The sequence below is a fragment of the Pelophylax lessonae genome (assembly GCF_965119305.1).
Source record: "Pelophylax lessonae genome assembly, chromosome: 7".
Taxonomy (NCBI): Eukaryota; Metazoa; Chordata; class Amphibia; order Anura; family Ranidae; genus Pelophylax; species Pelophylax lessonae.
In genome coordinates, this window is record NC_138774.1 from 277,311,767 (window position 1) to 277,335,732 (window position 23,966).

The 23,966-nt window shown below is 45.9% G+C and overlaps 1 protein-coding gene across 1 annotated transcript in view; it reads left to right on the forward strand.

Moving 5' to 3' along the window:
* Positions 1-23,966, forward strand: part of HMCN2 (hemicentin 2) — a 377,259-nt gene that overhangs the window by 56,610 nt on the left and 296,683 nt on the right. Inside the window, exons 4-6 of the mRNA XM_082263033.1 lie at positions 1,247-1,369; positions 17,602-17,773; positions 20,386-20,492. Coding sequence (XP_082119159.1) covers positions 1,247-1,369; positions 17,602-17,773; positions 20,386-20,492 — 402 coding nt within the window. The remainder of the gene's footprint in view (positions 1-1,246; positions 1,370-17,601; positions 17,774-20,385; positions 20,493-23,966) is intronic.

Genomic DNA, 23,966 nt, shown 5'->3' on the forward strand with positions numbered 1-23,966 from the left:
ATAGGCTTGAAGATTGAGGATCCCTCACCCTCTTCTCATGTTCATTCAGATGGTGCGGGAGATCTGATTGCAGTTGAATTTGGGGGCCCTGCTATGATTTATTACACTTCCGATTCCAGCTATTATTTTTGTATAACTGCTTAGTAATAAACAGATAATGTAGCTGCTATGGGCATTCAGTTTTCCTCCTGACCTGAACCCCAATATCAGGTACCATATGAGAAAAGGTTGTAGTACCTAATTTGGTTGAAGATTCGAAGCAGGTGTTTTTGGAGGGATAATAGAATTTGTTGCATGGAACGTATCTACTGTACCTCTCTAATGGCAATGCCTGCTTTAACCTGCCATATGTGGAGGATGGGAGGAATTATTAATCCCCAGGGCATTTTTTCAGCGGGAACGCGGGGGAATGCAGTTCCGGCACCTCCTGTACTGGATGTATGTAATGGCAAGGGGTGCTGAGTTGTGCTGGAGGGTCTATTGATGCAGGTTGCTGGGGATCTATTGTTCCTGGAAGAGATCTATTTTTGCATGGTGGGCTATTGTTTCTGGGAGGTCTATTATTGCTGGGGGGTCAATCGTTGCTGAAAGTGATCTACCGTTGATTGCTAGAGGGCATCTATTTTTGTGTGGCAATCTATTGTTGCTGGGGAGGTCTGTTTTTACTGGTGGTGGCCACTGTGCTCATTGGGGTCTTCAATTCTGCAAAAAAAATTCTGGAACCTTCCCGAGATCTGTGCCTCGATACAATCCTGTCTCAGAGGTATACAGACAATTCCTTGGACTTCATGGCCTGGTTTTTATCTCTGATAAGCCCTGGTAACTGTGGGACCCTATATAGACAGGTGTGTGCTTTCCAAATCATGTCCAATCAACTGAGATTACCACAGGTGGACTCCAGTCAAGTTGTAGAAACATCTGAAGGATGATCGTTGGAAACAGGATGCACCTGAGCTCAATTTTGAGTGTCATGGCAAAGGCTGTGAATACTTATGTGCATGTGATTTTTTTAGTTTTTAACTTTGCAAAGATTTTAAACTTCTTTTGCATTGTCATTATGGGGTATTGTTTGGCGAATTTTGAGGAAAATAATGAATTTATCCATTTTGGAAGGCTGTAACATAAAGAAAGGTGGAAAATATGAATACCTTCCGGGTGCACTGTAGGCTCTTGGCTGATATACTTTTATCTTTTGATGGCTTGATTGCTTGGGTAAATTTTGTTAAATTACGCCCCTTCTCTGCAGGTGGTCTTTGTGCTTACCGGAGACTGCGGTGACCGGACTCACCAGGGTTACCGTGTATATGAAGAGATCGCAGCCACCAGTTCAGGACAGATATTCCACCTGGACAAGCAGCAGGTTAATGAGGTAAGTGTCTCCATCCATTTTTAAATAAAACTTTACACTGGCCATCCAAAAAAGTCTACTTCATTTACCCCAAAATCTCAATTTTGGGAATCAAGGTCACATATAGCACATAGATGGAATTCTTCAGAGAAATAAAACACAAAAATATCACCTTTTTTTGAGTCACAGACCAAAATGCATTTTAACCACTTGTCGACCGCCGCCCGACTATATACGGCGGCGGTCAGCCCCTCCCAGGCAAAGTGACGTACCGGTACGTCACTAGCCTGGGAGCGAATAGGGGGCGAGCGCGCGCCACCGGAGGCGCGCTCCCGCCCCCGCTCGTACCAGAGGAAGCCGGCGCGTGTGACCGGCGGACCCGATGTCCGCCGGTCACTCGCGATTGTCGGACAGAGAGGGAGAAAGGCAGGCGGCTAGTGTAAACAAAGCCGCCTGCCATTCTCCCCTGTGTAAAAACACAGATCACTCGGTCCTGCTATGTAGGACCGTTGATCTGTGCTATTACACCACTAGCCACATCCAATGACAGTTAGAAGCACGCCCCTAGGGACACACTTAACCCCTCCCTCTCCAATAAAGTTAACCCCTTCCCTCCCAGTGTCATTTTTACAGTAACAGTGCATATGTATAGCACTGATTACTGTAGTAATGTCACTGGTACCCCCAAAAGTGTCAAAAATGTCAGTCAAGGGTCCGATCTGTCCGCTGCAATGTCGCAGTACCGCAAAAAAAAATTGAAGATCGCCGCCATTGCGCGTTAAAAAAAAAAACAACAAAAATGACAAAAATCTTTCCCTTAGTTAGTAAACGCAATAACTTTTGCGCAAACCAATCAAAATACACTTATTGTGATTTTTTTTACCAAACATAGGTAGCAGAAAACAAATTGGCCAAAAATGTAAAAAAATTTAGATTTTTACATTTTTTTGGGGGGAATTTCATATAAAAAAATGTGAAAAATATTGTTATTTTTGCAAAATTGTCGCTCTTTTTTTGTTTATAGCGCATGATCAAAATATTGCACAGGTGATCAAATACCACCAAAAGAAAGCTCTGTTTGTGGGAAAAAAAAGGACGTCAAATTCGTTTGGGTAAAGTGTCGCACGACCGCGCAATTGTCCGTTAAAGTCACGCAGTGCCGAATCGCAAAATACCCCCTGGTCAGGAAGGGGGTAAAATCTTCTGGGGCTTAAGTGGTTAACCCAGTAAGGAAATATTACTTTGGTCATTTATGGATTGACACTTCAAAGTGAATGTAGACCCAAAACGTTTTTTGGTTTAGACAGAGTAGGGAATCGTTAAGACCCCATTTTTTTTTCTGCTGTCTATGTCCTGTAAGGAGATTTTCCTTCACTTCTGTCTTAGAGAAAAATCAGTAAGAGGATTTCCTCGCATTCACAGTTGTCACTATAGACATGCCCGGCGCTAGGAGGAACGAAGTAGAGGGCATACATGACTGGGTGGAGGGAGAACCGAGCTGCAGGAGTTAATTGGGAAAAAGTAGGTGGTCAGTGCTTGACCCTTACCTTATTGGTCAGTTGTACGGGGTGAGGGGGTGGAGCTGTAGAAGTATAGCTGCAGGGTAGGAGGGGTTTCCGTCACTCTTTGAGGAGAAATTGTGGAAGAACGTCCCTCCCTCCCGTAATGATTAAGCACACAGTCAGTGTGTGAAACGCGTCTACCTTGTCACGATTGTCATATTTGGATGTCCAGTCAATAAATCTGGATTTTGACTCAACCTGGAGTGCTGCCAATTCCTTTTCCTTAATCAAGTTTTCACGGAGGCGAGCCCGGGCATGCACCGGTGTGAGTCATCAGGCAATTACACCACCTTGAGCAGTGAGTTCTTGTCTCTCCTATTTTCTACGGAGGAACTTGGATTGTTGCGGTATTTGAAGTTTTTTCTCTGCTTTCAGTATTGTGGCGGTTTGGGGTCCTTGACAGGGGTCTATAAGCTGGTCTTTTGGGGGAAAATGGTGGGGACCCATCCGAGGTATGGTGTCCTCTAATTGGTACAGGTGGGTGTCTGAGGTCGGCTGTGTTAGTCTCCGAGGCGGTGCTTAGCGGCTGGGGGCGTGACTAAGCCAAATGGTGACACAGACACAAAAGTTGGTGGTAATATGGTACTGTCAAGGACCTGCAACCAAGTTTAAAATGGATTATTATTATATTAGCCCATTCACACTGCTGCGACTTGTCAGGCGACTTGTCAGCCTGACAAGTCGCGGTCAGTCGCGGTCCATTGAGTAGTACAGGACCCGTTCTAATAGGAGCGCCACAAGTCGCTCCGACTTAGAATAAGGGTCCTGTACTAATTTGGGGCGACCTTGGAGTGATTTGCATAGACTTCCATTATGTGAAGTCCCTGCAAGTCGCGCCGAAGTTGCGGTGCACAGCGGTGCACGCAACTTCACAGGTCGCCCCCCCGAAGTCGTGTCGCCTCAGTGTGAACCGGCTCTAATTGTTAAAAAATATTTTTTGTTTAATAAAAGGCCATGTCGGCCATCTTAACTCCAAGTACGAGTAGAGTGATTATTTAATAGGGTGGGATGGTTCAGTAGTTGGAGTGGGAACAGTTGGTGTAGAACATGTTAGGGCAACACGGGGGCTCTGACCACCCCGGGTCATGGAAGATTTTCCATTAATTCTGTTACAGGGACAACTCAGAAATTTTGGATTTCTTATTACTGTACCAATACAATAGTCCTCAGGACCAACAGTGAGGGGGGAACCCCCTGCCAGGGACAAAGACATTAATAAAAACCTGACAAGGGTTCTGATTCTACCACATTCTTTTTTTTGAAAATGTTTTTTATTGAAAAATTTTGATGTATAGGTACAAAACATAGCCTTTGGGCATTCCCCAGCTGATACATAAAACATAGAACTACTAATAACACCTCCTATTATAGAACCCCCCAAAAAAAGGAGGGGGGAAAAGAAACAACACACCTTCCATACACCTCGCTCTGTCATTCTCTTATAAAATCACTTCAAGGGTTGATGAATTATAAGGAGATTCCTGTTCCCTCTCAACCATCAGGATAATGTATCCAAAGATTAATATCTGGTGTTTAGAATCCTACCTGAATAAATGTAACTGAGTCCCTGCAGAGGAAAAAAATTGGTTCATATTATAAACTAAACCTTATCAGGGGGGAATGAATTCAGTCTGTGGCCCCTGACCCTTTGTTGTACACAGGGCCGGTGCAAGACTATTTTACGCCCTAGGCAAGACCAGCTACTTGCGCCCCCCCAAAAAAAGGGAAGGGGTTAAAAACTCCTCTATGTCATACCCAGTGGCCCTGATCCGATGGTTCCTCCATGTTATGCTTTCATACCCAGTGACTCCCCATATTCCTCCATGTCACACCCAGGGACATTGATGTTTTTCCATGTCACACCCTTGGACCCCAATATTCCTCCATGTCATGCTGTCATACCCACTGACCCTGATGTTCCTCCATGTCACACCCAGGGACCCCCGTGTTCCTCAATGTCATGCTGTCATACCCACTGACCCTGATGTTCCTCCATGTCACACCCAGGGACCCCCGTGTTCCTCCATGTCATGCTGTCATACTCAGTGACCCCAATGTTCCTCTATGTCAGACCCTGATGTTTTTCCATGTCACAGTTGGGGACCCTGATGTTCCTCCATGTCACACCTGGGGACCCTGATGTTCCTCCGTGTCACACTTGGGGACCCCAATTCCTCATGGCACACCTGGTGACCCCGATTCCCTTTCATACCAGTGATGCTCGATGTAACACCCAGGGACCCCGATCCCCTGTTCTGGGGACACTAACTGGGCGGTATGAAGAGAGTGGCCCCCACTCTGCTCTCCTTCACACTGATCCTGCTGATTCCTTCTCCCAGGACGCTCCCCTCCTGGACCACAGTGCTCACCACAGCTCCAGCCGGCTCCTTACATAGTTACATAGTTACATAGTTACATAGTAGGTGAGGTTGAATAAAGACAATAGTCCATCCAGTTCAACCTGTGTAGGTGTGTGTGACTGTAATCATCTAACATAGCCCTCAATCTCCTGATCCTTGAGATGTAAGTCTAAGAGTCTTTTGAAAGTCACCATACTACCCGCAGAAACCACCTCTTGTGGTAGACAATTCCACAATCTTGTAGCCCTAACAGTAAAGAACCCCCCACGTTGCCTGAGGTTAAAACGCTTCTCCTCTAATCGCATTGTATGTCCTCGAGTCCTCATGCAATTCCTTCGAATGAACAGCTTTTCTTCTAAGCTGAGATCCCCTCTCAGACGTCTTTTCTCCAGGGAAAATAAATCGAGCGATTGCAGCCGCTCTTCATAGGTAAGGTCCTCCAACCCCCTAATCAGTTTAGTTGCCCTTCTCTGGACTTTCTCCAGCTCCAACACATCCCTCCTGAGGACTGGCGACCAGAACTGGACAGAATACTCCAGATGCGGTCGGACCAGAGTTTTATAAAGTGGAAGGATTATAGTCTTATCTCTGGAATACATCCCTTTCTTTATGCATGCTAATATTCTGTTGGCTTTGGAAGCTGCCGCTTGGCATTGCATGCTGTTGCCTAATCTATCATCAACTAAGACTCCCAGATCCTTCTCCATTTTTGATTCCCCCAAGGGTTCCCCTCCTAACGTGTATTGTGTTTTTATGTTTTTGGTCCCCAAGTGCAAAACCTTACACTTCTCCACATTAAACCTCATTTGCCATGTCGTTGCCCACTCCGTAATTTTGTCCAGGTCATTCTGTAGGATATCTGCTTCATGCTGTGCAGTTATTGCCCTGGCCAATTTTGTGTCATCTGCAAAAACTGATAACGAACTACTGATCCCGTCCTCAATGCTGTTTATGAATAAATTGAACAAGGTTGGTCCCAGGACTGAGCCCTGGGGCACCCCGCTTACTACCTCAGACCAGTCTGAGTATGCGCTGTTTATTACTACCCTTTGGACACGGCCTTTTAGCCAATTCCGTATCCAAGAGCAAACCCTGCTGTCGATACCTGCAGACCTTATTTTATAAATTAAGCGCTTGTGGGGAACTGTATCAAACGCCTTAGCGAAATCCAAGTACACCACATCCACTGGTCTCCCCCTATCTAGCTCACAGCTCACTTCCTCGTAGAATGCTAAGAGATTGGTTTGACAAGATCGCCCATTTGTAAACCCGTGCTGGTTACTACTGATGATGTTGTTGTCTTTAGCATACTCTACGATATAGTCCCTTATCATCCCCTCCAAAAGTTTACATATTATTGATGTCAGACTGACAGGCCTATAATTTCCCGGGATATGTCTCTGGCCCTTTTTGAATATCGGAATCACGTTAGCCTTCCTCCAATCCCCTGGTACATCTCCTGTCCTAATACTGTCAGCAAAGATCAGGAACAGTGGTCTAGATATAACCATACTGAGTTCCTTGAGCACTCTCGGATGTACGCCATCCGGGCCTGGTGATTTGTTTGTGTTAAGTTTATCCAGTCTTTCCCTGATTTCCCCCTCTGTTAGCCATAGTGGCAAGTCCTGTGTATTACTACTAACCATACAGTCATGGTCAGTGTACCCTTCCTTTTCCTGCGTAAAGACTGACGAGAAAAAAGAATTCAGCACGGTTGCTTTTTCAGTGTCCTCTGTAACCATCCTCCCATCATCGCTAATTATGTGTGCAATATGCTCTGCCCTAGTTTTTTTGCTGTTGATATATTTAAAGAATTTCTTTGGGTTTTTTTTACTATCCTCCGCTATTTGTCTCTCAAAGTTGATTTTAGCCATCTTGATTTCGTGTTTACACTTCTTATTTTCCTCCTTGTATTGCTGGAAGGCCGATACGGTGCCCTCTGATTTATATTTCTTGAAGGCCAATTTTTTTCCCCTAATAAGTTTTTTAACGCTACGGTTTAGCCAGCCAGGTTTGGCTTTGTCTCTTCTAAATTTATTCCCCATAGGAATGCACTGCAAGATGCCTTTGCTTAATATTGTTCTAAAGCATTCCCATTTTTCCTCTGTGGTCAGTGATCCCAGGGTTTGGTCCCAGTTTACCCTTTCCATCAATGAGTACAATTTTGGAAAGTCTGCCCTTCTGAAGTTAAGGGTTCTTATGTTCCCCACTTGCCTTTTTATATTGTTATTTATACTAAATGTGATCATCCTGTGATCGCTAGAGCCCAGGTTGTCCTGGACTCCTACCTCCGAGATTATGTCTGGGTCATTAGTGATCAATAGATCCAGGATAGCATTCTCTCTAGTAGGGGAATCCACCAACTGTGACATGTAGTTATCCTGTAAGGTTTCCGTGAATAGCCGGGCCTTATGCGAGTGTGCAGTCCCCTCTTCCCAGTCAATGTCGGGATAATTGAAGTCCCCCAATATGATGACTGATCCTAGTTTTGCCGCTTTACCTATTAGTGCTAAAAATTCCAGCTCTACCTCCTCCCCTTGGTTAGGTGGCCTATAGCAAACCCCCACAACTACTTTTCCCTTATCTTCTTCCCTTCAACCCACACAGATTCTAAATCCATGCTCATCCCATCCGTAATGTCACTCCTTTCTAGCACCTTTATATTGTTCTTGACATAGAGACATACCCCTCCCCCTCTTTTACCAACCCTGTCCTTCCGGTACACCGAATACCCTTGGATATTGGCCAGCCAGTCATGTGAGGGGTCGAACCAAGTCTCCGTTATTCCCACAAGGTCTATGTCCTCCTCATGTACTAACATGTCCAACTCATCCATCTTATTAGCTAGGCTCCTGGCATTAGCATATACCCCTCTTAGTTTTACGGAAGTTAAACGTGATTGGCGGTTTTGTTTATTTCTGTTTGGTCTGCTGTTCTCCCGCACAGACCCGCCAATTGATGTTGTTGACCTACTGTCGCTATTGACCCTACAACTGCCTTCAGTCCTCTGCTCCCTCCTGACTGATTCTATTTCTGAGCCCTCCCCCCCGTCTCCTAGTTTAAAAGCCCCTCCAACTCGGTGGCCATCTTTCTCCCCAAAAGAGCTGTACCGTCCCCATTAAGGTGCAGCCCATCCTTACTAAAGAGCCGGTAGCCGACTGAGAAGTCAGCCCAGTTCTCCAGGAACCCAAACCCCTCCTTCCTACACCAATTCCTCAGCCACTTGTTAACTTCCCTAAGCTCCTTCTGCCTCTCCTGTGTGGCTCGAGGTACAGGCAGTATTTCAGAGAAAACCACCTTGGAGGTCCTTTTCCTCAATCTATTACCTAAGTCCCTGAAATCGTTCTTAAGGATCCTCCACCTACCTTTAACTTTGTCATTAGTGCCCACATGCACCATGACCGCTGGGTCATCCCCAGCCCCGCCCAACAATCTGTCTGCCAGATCTGCGATGTGCCGAACTCGGGCGCCCGGTAAACAACAAACTGTTCGGTTCACGCGATCTTTTTTACAGATTTCCCTCTCTGTCCTCTTGATAATTGAGTCCCCAACTGCCACAACCTTTCTAACCTTTCCTGAGTTACGGCCCCCCTTCTTCCTGGAGCCGTCCCTCCCCTGGCAGCTGGGGGAGGGCGCATGCTCCAGCTCTGCCACCCCTGAGTTGATATCCCCCTCAACCTGCAACTCGGCAAACATGTTAGGGTGTACCAACTCAGGACTGGCCTCCCTGACTCTCCTCCCCCTAACATTCCTAACAGTCACCCAGCTGCGTACCTCTGCTGCTTGCGTCTCCTCTATTCCTTCCTCCTCTATGCTGACCCCTGCCAGCGCCTGATGGGTAAAGTCCAAGCTCCTTTCCAGGTTGTAGATGCCACGCAGTCTTGTCACTGTGTTCTCTAGATCCACGATGTGGGCTTCCAGAGCAACAAGTCGCTCACATCTTGCACAGCAGTATTCGTCCTCGATTGGTTCATCAAGGAACGCATACATGCCGCAAGAAGTGCACTGAGTGGCATCCCCAATCCTGTCGGACATTATTACCCTCTACTCTATGGGGATAATATTAACGACCTGCTCTTCCTTACCTACACTACCTCTAACTTCCCTGGTACAAAACCTGGGGTACCCACCAGTCGCTAATACCCTCACCAGTCACTAGATACTCACCAGTCGCAAGGATCCTCACCAGTCGCAAGGATCCTCACCAGTCGCAAGATACTCACCAGTCGCAAGATACTCACCAGTCGCAAGGATACTCACCAGTCGCAAAGATACTCACCAGTCGCAAGCTACCTCACCAGTCGCAAGGATACTCACCAGTGCAAGGATACTCACCAGTCGCAAGGATACTCACCCGTCGCAAGATACTTCACCAGTCGCAAGGATACTCACCAGTCGCAAGGATACTCACCAGTCGCAAGGATACTCACCAGTCGCAAAGATACTCACCAGTCACAAGGACACTCACCAGTCGCAAAGATACTTCCAGTCGCAAGGATACTCACCAGTCGCAAGCTACTTCACCAGTCGCAAGGATACTCACCAGTGCAAGGATATTCACCAGTTGCAAGGATACTCACCAGTTGCAAGGATACTCACCCGTCACAAGGTACTCACCAGTCGCAAGGATACTCACCAGTCGCAAAGATACTCACCAGTCGCAAAGATACTCACCCTCCCTGGTGGAGGGAAAAGCAGCAGTCAGAGAGCTCCACATGTCCTTCATCACCAACCTCCTCAGACCATTCCAGTGCCTCGTCGCTTCTGCCCCAGTAAAGGTTCCGCCCTCCAGTGCCGAGCTCCAGCTCAGGTTCAGCTCTCCTCCGCTCCCTGCTTAATACCAACCCAGGGAAATGAACAGCTGCCTACCAGCTCAGTGCAGAGAGTCACTTCCTGCCTGGGGTTAAGGCCGTTCAGCTCCAGCTGAAGAGGATCATCATGCAGAAAACACTCTGGTGGGCTTCATTCCTGCCTCTTGGGGCCCCTCCAACAGTCATGGAAAGCCAGGGCCTGAAAGTTCCCGCCACTGCCCAAGACACCTGGCATCTTTCTCTGTCCCTTCTTCCTCCCCTACCGCCACCTCTCCCCTCAGCTCACAATAATCATTCATGATGGAGAGAGAGTGCCGACTCCTGGCTGCGCCCCTAGGTGGCAATACGCCCTAGGCGGCTGCCTAGTTTGCCTAGTGGAAGCACCTGCCGTGGTTGTACACTCCGAATCTGTCCACAAGTACCAGACCTTCTCAAATTTCCTAGGGCAACCCCGGGACAAATAAGTAGCTTTTTATAGGGGTAGAACCCTTATTGATTAAACGCTTCCAGAAGGGTCGATTAGGGGCTGTGTCTGATTTCCACTTGAGCACTATTACCTTTCTGGCATAAAAGAAGAGACCCAAGAGAGTACGCATCACCCTACTAACGCCCAGAAAGTCAACTAACCCCAGGAGGCGAACGCCAACTTTTATAGGGACCTGTATAGTAGTTAGGGTAGATGTAAACTAGTAGCTACTGGTAGGAAGTGACTTATTCTGAGGGCACTCCAAAAAGATATGTCCCAGAGATCTTCCCAGTCTTCATTGTCCAAGTCCTGCTCCTCCGCACGCCATGCAGTTAGCAGGGCATCTAGTCCCACATGAACGGAGGGAAGAAGTGACTTGTAGATTACAGAAAGTGTTGTTTTTTTTCAGAGCGTCATCCCCGAGGAGAACCTACAAATTGTCCTGCTCCAATCAAAACAATAAGGTTCCAAATTGCTCATCACCAAGTGAAAAACACTTGGTGATGAGCAGCAGCGGCAGTATTAATTCGATTTATATTTGTTTTTTGCCTATGCGCAGGGTGGACTTTTTGTAAGTCATTTATCACACAGGTTCCAAATTGCGCTGCATAGGCGTGTCAGGGTTGCAGGAATCAGAAAAAGAATGCATTAGGCAGAGTAAATTTTATCTTTCAACCTATCAAACGTAAATAGCACTCCCATCACCAATAATTTGAAAGGTATCTGATTCCTTTAGCAGCACAAAACTGGGGTCTGGCAAGGAATTCAACTCTGGTTGCATGGGATTGAACCAAAGCGGAGTTGATGGGCAGAGGCGTACCTAGGGTCTCCAGCGCCCCTGGCGAGGAGCTGTATCGGCGCCCCCCCCAGAGAGAAAGGGGGGTTGATAGAGAGAGACAGGGGGGGGTTGACAGAGAGAGGGGGTGGCAAGAGAGGGGTTAATAGAGAGAGCGAGAGAGGGCGGGTGGCAGAGAGAGGGGGGGGGTTGACAGAGAGAATGGGGGGGTGACAGGGAGAGAGAGGGGGGTGACAGGGAGAGAGGGGGTGACAGATAGAGAGAGGGAGGTGACAGGGAGAGAGAGGGGGGGGGGTGACAGGGAGAGAGAGGGGGGGGTGACAGGGAGAGAGGGGGGTGACAGGGAGAGAGAGAGGGGTGACAGGGAGAGAGAGCAGGGTGACAGGGTGAGAGAGGGGGTGACAGGGAGAGAGAGGGGTCCCCTGGTCAGCTTGTCCTGGGATCGCAGAGGAGGTTGAAGGTTCTGAGCAGCGGTACACTCAGCCTGAGTCAGTAAAATCCCCAGCCTGCCACCGCTGGAGCCAATTGATGATGTCACGGTCATATAACCGCTGACCGGCCTGGTGTGGGCTGAGACAGAGATTCAGAGAGCCCGGACTGACGCCGCTTGGAGTGGACAAAGGGCTTCGGGATTGGAACCGCACGCTGCCTGGGGCGCCGGGGGCACAGGCTGAGTGGAGGGCGCAACAAGCACCGCTAACACGGACAATTTTTTACAACCCTGGCGGGCGCCAGTCTGTCCAACCCCTTGGTACGCCCCTGTTGATGGGGACCTTTTACCCCGCACTATATTGGGTTTAGTAATGACAGCATGCCAGGCCTTAATAACTGCCCTCATAGCGGCTGTAAGGGGCGGGTGAGAGACTCTCAGACCCCTGTAGAGGAGATTACGGAGGATCTCCTAGGAATTCTACCACATTCTTCATTAAAAGAAAACGTTTTGGCTTTACACACTTTTTAAAGTAAGTAAAAAAAATAAAAATTTCAGGTAATTTATATACAGTACATTGCAAGAATTTTGGCATATTTTGCCACTATGGACACCGAGATGGACCATTCCAGTGAACTTCCTGAAAGAAAAAGCTAAGTAGAAGGTGTTGCCCTTGACAAATAATTCTTTACTTGGTGAAGTGAGCTTAAGAACAGTGCTAGGAATGCCTACATTTTTACCACCTGCCTATTACTGTCACTAGGGATGTGTACATTCCTTGTGACAGCATTAAAAGTCATTAAAAAACACATGTGAGGTATTGACACGATCGTTAGAGCGGGAGCAATAATTTTAGCACTAGACCTTCTCTGTAACTCTAAACAGATAACCGTTATTTTTTTTTTAAAGCGTCCCCTATGGAGATTTTTAAGTTGTTGGTTGTCTATGCCCTTCCTGTTGGTGGAACGCATGGATAACATCCGGTTCCAGTTTGAGGAACCCTGTATTGATTTCACAGGTGTCTCTAATCTCGGCTTTATTCAGTTTTACAATATAAAGGATGTGATGCGGACGCTTGGCCACGCCCCCTTGAAGACGTTGTAATGACGAAACACGTCGGTAGGAGCTTGCCAATCGTCACCTACTTCACACACGGAAGTTGGAGGTCGGCCTTTTTCTCGGTTATCACCTGTAACGCTCCTGCGTTTCTTATATGGTGTGGATTTTCAGCTGCAGAAATAGATCCACGTCAGTAGTCATGTAAGAGATATGCTGAGATACCATTCCCAACCTCAATGACTCATCATGTGTGGAAGGTCTTATTTCAGCCAGTAAATACACACAGTTAGCAAGCTGGTTCCTAGAATGACTTTATGTATGTGGTAACACAATGATGAAGGTTGAGGGATAGGTTGAGTGGAGGTGATAGGTGATAGACACTTGAAGGTGAGACAGTAGCAGATGGATGCAGGAAGGTTTAGCAATGTTGTATGATAGCAGATGATAGAATAGCAGGTGGACATACAGAAGAGATCAAACCAGTGCAGAAAAGTAGCAGTAGTCTCAAGAGCTAGCAATCTAGTTTATGCACATGTAATAAACAGTCTTTACTATGCAGAGCTAGATAGTGTAAGCTTAGTATAAGTTTATAGAGAATTCCCCTGCGGGGTACTTAGCACTATTAGCGATACAGCCGAAGGGTGGTTCAGGAGAGGCGGATGATCCAGTAGCGGGATAAAGGGATCAGCGCAGCGAGGTTCCGTCAGCGAAGTAAGCTTGCAAGCATGGAAGCTTCAAGCAAGGTTAGCATCCAAGTAAGGGTGTTTGAACGAACACATGTGAGTGAGAACCGACGCCTTAAATAGCCATCTAGTCCGGCGCTGAGTGATGACAGCTCCAGTCTTAAAGGTGTATGCGCACCTTTCCAAAAGTAAATGGTAGGGCGCATACACTTGTGGAAAGTGTAATTTAGGGTACCAAAGGTACCGGAACATTACATCACCGAAGGAACGCTGTCCGAAGCCCCTGTTACATGCTGTTACCTTTTCTAATTGGGTGAGTGCATACCCTAGTTGCTTTTAAATAAAAGTTTGTATTGAAGATAATGCACTATGGGCCCGTTCCTTTTTGATGTTTCCCCACTTGCATGAGGTTGCCTTGTAAGCAACAAGCGTCAGAAAAAGGCTTAGGCATTAGGAGTTAAGACTTTTATGAAAAGGCGATATGCAATGGAGAAAAGCTATTGCCATGGTTGTGAAATGTAAAAACCATTACCTGGCTGCATAACTGAAAGATAAAAAATAATGACTAGAATTACATTAGAATGCAGTTTGTGTGGCAAGTCCACGTTCTATATCAAAGCGGGAGTTTTCCTTCCCACGGGCCTTATTGCTCTTTAGGCGGCTTGTTGCAGTAGTTAGCTATGTCTATAAGCGTTCCCCTGGGGCTGATTATAAGACGGGAAATAAGCAATGTTACATATCTCAATGGCCTTATTGTCTACTGTCAAGGCTCTGTCAATTTTATTGCAGTCCCTTGAATTTAGCAGGGACACAGAGGTCTTCAGATCTCGGGCCTTGCACCTATTTTGTTGCAGGACTACAAACAGTGGTGCTTTGTGCCCACATCTATAACCGGACCTCTCCTGCATGGCCCACATCTGTTTGCTGTTTATGACAGAGGGAAAGCTGAAGCCTGGATGTCTCCAGCATTCTAGCTGTGTCTGCCCCATCTGGCTGTAATTACAGACAGTGCCCTAATTCCATCACACGGTCACATTATTGTGCTGAATAATCACATCCGCACCCCCCCCCCCCCCTCCGCCACCACCGTGGGATGACTTTGTAAGTTTCCCTTTTAAAAAAAAAAAGCAATCTTGTCGCTCTTAATACTCTTTAAACATACTGGCGCTCTCAGTCTTCGTTTATTTTATTTGTAAGTCGATGACCAGACCGCAATGTCACCCAATCCCCTTGCTTAAATAAATCTCTTCTTGACTACATGGGATCTTTATAAAACAATTAGTGAACAATTTATAGTCTAACTAACCACTTCTGGACTGGAAAAATTTCCCCCTTATTATTATTATACAGGATTTATATAGCGCCAACAGTTTGCGCAGCGCTTAACAAAATGAAGGCAGACATTACAGTTACAATACAATTTGGTACAAAAGGAATCAGAGGGCCCTGCTCATTAGAGCTTACAATCTAAAACGGAGGGTCAATTGATACAAAAGGTAATAGCTGTGGGGGATGAGCTGATGGAGAAAGTGAAACCGTGTATTAGTTAGTAGGCCAATTTTTGCGATTCGGGACAATTGCGCGGTCGTGCGATGCTGTACCTACCCAAATGAAATTGACGTCCTTTTTTTTCCCACAAATAGAGCTTTCTTTTGGTGGTATTTGATCACCTCTGCGATTTTTACTTTTTGTGCTATAAACAAAAAAATAGCGACAATTTTGAAAAAATAACAATATTTTTCAAATTTATTTTATATGACATTCTCAAAAAAAAAAAAGGAAAGGAAAAATCTAAATTTTTTTAACATTTTAGGCCAATTTGTTTTCTGCTACATATTTTTGGTAAAAAAAAATTCGCAATAAGCGTATTTTGATTGGTTTGCGCAAAAGTTATTGCGTTTACTAACTAAGGAAAAGATTTACATTTTTATTGATTTTTTTTTTTTAACTAGTAATGGCGGCGATCTGTGTTTTTTTTTTTGCGGGACCGTGACATTGTGGCGGACAGATCGGACCCCTAACTGACATTTTTTGACACTTTTGGGGGTACCAGTGACATTACTACAGTAATCAGTGCTAAAAATATGCACTGTTACTGTAATAATGACACTGGCAGGGAAGGGGTTAACTTCATTTTTGATCAAGGGGTTAAGTGTGTCCCTAGGGGCGTGGTTCTAACTGTCAGGGGGCGTAGCTTGTTAGATCATCACAGAGACATACGATCCTACATAGCAGGATCGCATAGCCTCTGTGATGATCTAAGGGAGAATGGCAGACGGCTGTGTTTACATCAGCCATCTGTCTTTCTCCCTCTCCTGAGGAAGATCACGAGTGGGAACATGCCGCCAGCGGTGCGCGCTCGCCCCCTAGAGGCTTGCGGGCGAATCCTTTTTTATGGATAGTTTAGGACCCACTGATAATGGGGTACTTTGACACAGTGGTGGGCTTGAGCACGATATGGCCATATGGTGGGACCAAATCCCCATTTTTATTTATGGATTGTCTTCATATTTGATAGTCATTTCTTTTGCATGTGTGCGCTATTCTTTTTTAATATGCATGTCGCTTGGTTCATAGCTGCACCAGCTTTAGAAATACAGGGTTTGCTCCCCCAACTTTTTGCTTGTTCGGTACGTCAATTTGCCTGTAGGGGGCTGACTGCCGCAGTATATAGTCTTGCGGCAGTCAACAAGTGGTTAAATATATACAGGTGGATGCTGCATCTGTCCCCCAGCGCCCCTGCACTGGGAAGCGAGCGATCGAACACCGCCGATCGCTCAGTTCTGACAGCTCCCCGAGCAGAGTGCTGCTGACCGTCAGTCACAGCTCTCTGCTCTGCCCCCTTCTTCTCGCTGGGCTGTGGAGGGGTGGGTGCGGGCAGCTCAGGCTCTCAGCAGCTCGCTGAGAAGCTGAGCTGGGTGTCAGTCCTGGCACTTGGAGGATCTTGGCTTCTATTGCCATGATGACGCAGTGCCTGGACCGACATCTGTGATGTCAGCAGGAAGCGGACTTCAGTCCACTCTCTGCTGAAAACGGGTCACAGGAGTGCAAAACGAACTGCACTTCTGTGATCCATAGGAGATGTACAGCCAAACAAGCTTTTGGCTGGCTAACATTTCCATCCAAGGGTCTTGTTGTTGGTGTTGGGTGCCATTCACTTTAGTCTTTTTACCTTTTGCTGCTGAACTCAGTTTTAGGACAGAGGGTTTACAGATAGAGAATCCCCTCCCAAAAATAAAAAATAACTGATATTTTGAAAGTAGCAGGCCCTTTTAATAGTAGCTTCTAGATAGTTGCTGGCCCCACGAGGGCAACCAGACAGATCCATGACTGTAAAAGCAGTCAGAGTCTTCCTTAAAGCGGAGTTCCACTCATTTTTTAAACTTAGCCACATTGTAATGGGCACCCACAGTGGTGTAATGTCTGGCTGCTTATTTGGTGAAATACCGCAAGGAAGTACCTTTTTTCTCATTTATCTTCCCCTCGACTTCCAGTTGGGACTGCCTAGGCGACTACGTCATCAGCCTGGCCCGTTGACTCCTGGGAAATCTACATCATTGATCCCAGAAGTCGCGGGATTTCCTGATCGGAACAAAGCTTGCCCGCGGTGTCATTACTGAGATTGCTAGGTGGAAGCTGGGTAGCCAGCTGCACAAAATCCAGGAAATGAAGCCAGGCCAGCTTCAGCTGCCCACATCTTCCATGGCCGCAACCGGATTCGACGGAGAAAAGAGAAATCCTTATATAGTAAGTCATTATAATGTGCACATGGCCAGCTCTATCCATTGGAGTTATGGTGAATTACAACGATCCCAATGAGTCGATTAGGATAATTTTGGCTAGGAGACTGCAACTCCACTTTAAGTTGTAGTGAATCTCTCTCTAATCGATCTTGCCCTAGAACCTCCAATAGCAGTCAAAGATACCTTGATATGTGCTATGCAAAAGCAATTTTGTTTTGGAATGTTTTATTGCACTGTTTTCCACAAGGCTTTTATTTGTACCCAACAATGTAGAACGTGCTTTGGACATGCTCGAATGTCTTAGTCCCTAGTTTCACAAGTGTATCACTTTGCTCTATCCCAGGTGCTTAAGTGGGTTGAGGAAGCCATTCAGGCCTCTAAGGTTCATCTGCTGTCAACTGATCATGAGTCTGGAGGTGAAAGGCAATGGAAAATTCCATTCGATCCGAGCCTTAAAGAGGTCACCATATCACTGAGTGGACCAGAACCAGTTATCCGAGTCACTGATCCTACAGGTAAGTCTTGCATACTGCTCTCCATAACCTAACAATTGTTTTGTGTGTGTGTGTTTTTTTTTTTTTTTTAGAGAACTACGCCTTTGTTTCAAAAATAAATATTGCCTAACATGCATTAAATCCGCAGTATACATGCTGAACCATTTTCATATTAAATACTTTGCCCTGGTCTGCCTAACTTATTCTGTTATTGAAATCAATCTAAATCAAGGTGCTGACATCATCACTAATGCCTCGTTTCCACTGAGCGGTACGGTTCGGTACGCAATTTTTGCCGTTTCCATTGTCAAAAGTTGTGAATAGTACCCTTATTCCGTACCGTACCACTTTTTTGGGACCCTTTCATTGGGGTAACAAGCACAGTCGTACCGTACCAACAGGGTGGAGCTACACTCTGCAGAACGTTGATTGGTCTATCATCGCCTATCACCACGCCTATCAAGTGACGTTAATCACTACGTTCCGGCTACACCACGCCTATCATGTAAGGGTACTGTTGGCGGTGGCAACGCAAGCCTGAGCAAGGTGTACCGAACCGTACTAAACTGTACCGAACCGAAATGTACCGCTCAGTGGAAACGAGGCATTTGGGACCATCCAGGCTCTGGTGGAGAAAAGAGTACATAGAAACTACTTTTCTGTGCTACAAGTCTGGAGTTTAATACACCGGAGGTAACTCAGCTGATTAGTTGGCTAATAGGTGCACAGGATGATCAAACGGGGTAAACAAACATTTAGCCCTCATTCACACTGAACGCAGCTTTGAAATCGCGTGGGTTCATCTAAACTCGCACAATGTCAAAGCCCGACTTCAGGGATGACTCTAAAGAAGACATCTACAGCTTTATGCACAGATGTTTATTGAAATTGCCCCTGAAATCGGCAAAAGTAGTGCAGGAACTACTGTTTGAAATCGGTGTGGTGCCGCAAAGTCGGCGTCCCACTGACTGGGACATTCCCATTGCAAATGGCGCCTATGGGAACGAGGGCTAAAAACATTTTGCTAGCTTAGTGGGTATTGTTAGGTTCACTAGAGCAGCCTTTTTTCAACCAGGGTGCCTTGGGGATTTTTCAGAGGTGCCTTGTCAAAATGCCTAAAGGTTGCCCCAAAAGTTTCATCTACCCAGCCAGTGGGTGGATGAAACTTGCCTTTTAGTTACACAAAGCCGCAGGTTTTCATGGTACACCATTACAACCTTCCAGCTTCCAACCTCTCAACCAGTGGCGGCTGGTGCATTGGGGGCGCAAGGGTGCTGCCCCCCCATCCATGCGTCCAGCCCCCTAATCTACATGCAGGGCGCCGGTCCCATGGATTCCAATGGTTTTTTTTTAAGCACGTGATTAGAGCCAGAGGCTCTAATAGGCTTCAAAAAAGCTTGGGGCGTAGAGCCCACCCAGTTGTGTGACAATAGCAAATGAATATGCCTTACCTCCAAGTCAGTCTAGGGTGAGTGAGCCGGCGACAGCTGGTGGGGTGGTATGGTGTGCGAGCTGGTGTGGTCCGTCTGAAGACTAGAGAACTGACCACGGTGTGCTCTCCTCCTTAATATTGTCAGTTTTTAACAGGAAAGTAAGGGGACTGGCAGAAACAGCAGGGATTTTGCATAAAGAAAGCAATACAAAGAGAACATGATCCTTTTTCATACAAGTAAATGATACAGCAGGCACATATCAGGAATATGAAGTGTTGGGGTAACAAATCAAGACAGTTCAGCTCTTCCTGCATTTCCCTCCCAGCAGTGACTCAGCTGCTCAGTTTACCCTTTTTCCTTGTCAGCAGTGACCAGGCAGCTCAGCTCACCCTAACCCTATTCTGTATATCCCCTTGATTATGATGTTTTATATACCAAGCATCTGCCCCAAATTTATTAGCCCTGCCCTTCTACTGGTTTTAAGTTAATTGTGGGACATTAGAGTTGGGTGGAACAGAGGAATGAAGTGCCCAGTATGGGGGAATACAAGTAAAGCATGGCCAGCAAGAGAAAGGACTGGCCTCATCCATAGTTTTAGTGCTACCAGAAGCTTCTGTGATGGAATCGATTGATCAGGCAGGTTAGAAAACCTGATACGACCATGCTGGCAGTATCTTCTCTTCTGATCCCTGCTTTTGGTCTCTAGGCTTGATCTGTAAATGATTTGGGCAGGGTTTATTGGTTTTAGTAACCCCCATTCTCATTCTAACCCGGGAAGAAGAGACCTTCAAGCCATGGAGACTAATGCTTTCTGCCTAACAAATATGTCCAAGGTGAAGATGGGGACAACGCAGCCTTGCCATTTTTCTTAATGGCTATATCTTCAACTTGGCGTATGCAGAGAACTGAAACTCCTGGCACCATCCTCTACACGTGACAGGGCGACTTTAATCATGTATCATTTCCTCTGCAGTTTCCCTTTTCTGTATTTTAATCAGCTGGGTTATTCTAATTTGTTTTGTCTGTGTGCCATTTTATCTCTGTCAACTAGGAAACTGTACAGTATAATTCTTTGATTGAAGTCAAAATCCCTGTAGTCCCTATATTCCTGTCTTGATTGTATTGTTATAATCTTCTCCCTGTACTTGGCTACCATTAGTCGGAGAAAGGCTCTGACCCTCCCTATTTCTGTCCTGGCAGGAAAAGTGCTGTCTGTGGGCCAGGGCCTGGAGGAGCTGCTCAGTATCCCCAATTCAGCTCTCGTTTTAGGACTCAAGCCAACTGTGCCTGGAATATGGGTCATCAAGGTAATGTTGTCTAATGGGAGCTCAATCCCGCTGCAGAAATGTGCGTAGATATAATATGTGTTTCTCAAAGATGTCAAACACACACTAGAGCCCTGGGGTTCCCTAACCAACATAAGTGATCAACTTAAAGCCTTCTATGAAACTTAATGTGATAATGGACTCTGTTTTATCTGCTTCTTAGCGGTGGCATAGGGTCTAATGAGGACACAAGTGTCTAGACGAGGTTATTAATGTGCAGTCACGATTGGGTGGTTACAGCTGATAAGAAAATATTTCCCTCCTCATTGGCTTCCAACCGGAGCAGGGATTTCCAGGTCATCTCTCAACTACGTTCAGAATGCCAGGATAAGCAGCTGTTCACAAGTAGCAGTCCAATGCCTTAACAAGGGTTCCTAAAGGGTCACTTTTTGCAGGATTGTTTTCTGAGTATTTGGCAGATACTGCAGAGCTGTATAAACATCGGTGGAATAGGAAGCAAGAGTGAAATTCTTCTCAACAAGACAAAGACAGCTTTAAATGCTCCATTTAGTCTCAGAAATTAGAACATTGTTGATCGAGTTCTGACTTAACAATTAACCACTTAAGCCCCGGAAGATTTTACCCCCTTCCTGACCAGGGCCTATTTTGCGATTCGGCACTGCGTGACTTTAACGGACAATTGCACGGTCGTGCGACGCTGTACCTAAACGAATTTGACGTCCTTTTTTTCCCACAAACAGAGCTTTCTTTTGGTGGTATTTGATCACCTGTGCGATTTTTTGATCATGCGCTATAAACAAAAAAAAAGCAACAATTTTGCAAAAATAACAATATTTTTCACATATTTTTATATGAAATTCCCCCCCAAAAAAATGTAAAAATCAAAATTTTTTAACATTTTAGGCCAATTTGTTTCCTGCTACATATGTTTGGTAAAAAAAATCGCAAAAAGCGTATTTTGATTGGTTTGCGCAAAAGTTATTGCGTTTACTAACTAAGGGAAAGATTTTTGTCATTTTTATTGTTTTTTTTTTTTAACGAGTAATGGCGGCGATCTGCGATTTTTTTTTTTGCGGGACTGCGACATTGCGGCAGACAGATCAGACCCTTGACTGACAATTTTTACACTTTTGGGGTTACCAGTGACATTTCTACAGTAATCAGTGCTTTACATATGCACTGTTACTGTAAAATTACACTGGCAGGGAAGGGTTTAACTTTATTGGAGAGGGAGGTGTTAAGTGTCTCCCTAGGGGCGTGATTCTTACTGTGATTGGATGTGGCTGTGTGTGTAACAGCACAGATCAACGGTCCTACATAGCAGGACCGTATGATCTGTGCTGTTACAAAGGTGAGACTGACAGGCGGCTGTGTTTACATTAGCCGCCTGCCTCTCTCCCGGTGTAACCGACGATCGCGAGTGACCGGCGGACATCGGGTCTGCCGGTCACTCGCGCGGGGGGGGGAATCCATGAACAAGCGGAAGCACGCTTCCAGCGGCGCGCGCTCGCTCGCTCCCTAGAGCCTCACAGGCTAGCGACGTAGATCTACGTCGCTTTGCCTGTGAGGGGCGGAGTGCCGATGTAAATAGTTGTTAGGCAGTCGGCAAGTGGTTAATGTTATGAATACCTCAAAGGATTCATCTTGTAGATGGACCCTAGTGCAAAGAACTAATGCCAATCCTTACATCTATAAATTATCTCTGTCAATTAAAGAAATCTAGATGGTGTGGCAGTACTGGGCTTGGCTACAGTGTAGAAAGAGGTTATGATCCAGGATTCTTATCCGGATAGGTTGAGGGGCTCCAGGAGAGTTGTTTAACCCATTTCATGATCACGCTATGGCAGGGTGAAGGCTACAGCGAGGTGGCACATTGCCTGTAGGGAAATCTTTGATCTACAGTGATCTGTGATTGCTGTGTCCTTCAGAACAAGCGTTATTTGACTTTCCTGTGAAAACAAGAGGTCAATCCTATCTGGTAAATGCAGAGTTTTATCTGTGGTCACAGTGGATTGGAGCATAAGTTTTGTTTTGTAAAGAAATAATCCTGCGAGCAAACGGGTATAAGCACTATTTATAACTGCAGCGAGCACAGCACTCTCTCATAAGTGTGGGTTAAATAAATAAATCACTAGTGCCGCGCAAGTGCTTCCAGTGTATAAATAAATAAATAGATGCAAATAAATAAATAAATTATCATGTGCTAATATTCAATTAATCGTATAAATATATAAAAGTGCTGGATTATCAGGTGTTAAAAAAGCAGGCAAAATTGTGACCAAAATAGTAAAATATAAATATATAAAGTGGCAAAATTCATATACAGCTTAAAATATTTCATATAATTAGGTAAACAACATACACTCATAAAAAGTGACAATAGTGCTGTGAACTAGTGATGGACCGATATCGGTTTTTCTTTGCCGATACCGATATTTTGGCCATTGCATATCGGTATCGGCCGATATTGGTCGATATTTTCGTACATTTAAATTTTTTTATTTTTTTTATTTTTATCACTTGAAAGGTACTCTTGTGGAGGGATCTGGGGGTCTAAAAGACCCCAAACCCCTCCTCTGCACTTAATCTGCATCTGGTGCCCAGTACCTGGAAGTGATGTCATCACTTCCGGGTTTTTACATGGAGACTCAATCAGAGCCAAATGCAGCTTTGATCGGTTCTTCAACAGCCGTGCAGGCTGGTTGCCCGGGTCTCCCAGTGGGACAGGAGACTTGAGCGAGCCGCAGAAGGCGGCGGGAGGCATCAGACGTCTCCTCCCGCTCCTTGTAATGACAGCCGAGCGGCTTCCCAGCCGCATCGGTTGTCATTACAAGACAGTCGACCGTCGGCTATGGATGCCGGTACCGGGGTGATGCCTCTAGCTGCAGGCATCACTCCGGTACAGCACTTTCCTGAAATATCAGCAATATTGGTCACCTTGGTGGCCGATTCTGATATAACGGGGAAAGTGTATATCGGCTTTGCCGATAATCGATCGATCACTACTGTGAATGATCACCTCCGTGATTAAATAAATAATCCACTTAAAAGTGAAAAGAGTGACTAAATAAACAGTCCACTTTCAAAATGAAAAAGTGTATCATAGCAAATCTTCTGTGGTTTATCACACCTTCACCTCAAGCACCCTGTGTGAATGGGTCCTCACCTCAGCTCCAGTGTCGAAGCAATTAAGCCTGGTCTAATGTGCAGTATACCCTTTCCAGGTCACTTCTCTTGGATCATAGTTGGTCAATTGATCCCCCCAGATGAGGATCCTACTCTGGATGGATTCCCCTTTGATCGATCGGTGTGCCAAAAAAAGGAAAAATCTTCAATAGTGCTTTCCAGTGGCGGCTAGTGCATTGGGGTGCAGGGGTGCCACCCCCCCTATCCATGAGTCCGGCCCCTTAATCTACATGCGGGGCTCGGGACGCATGGAGTTCAATGGGGCTTTTTTTTTTACAATGTGATTAGAGCCAGAGGCTTTAATAGGCT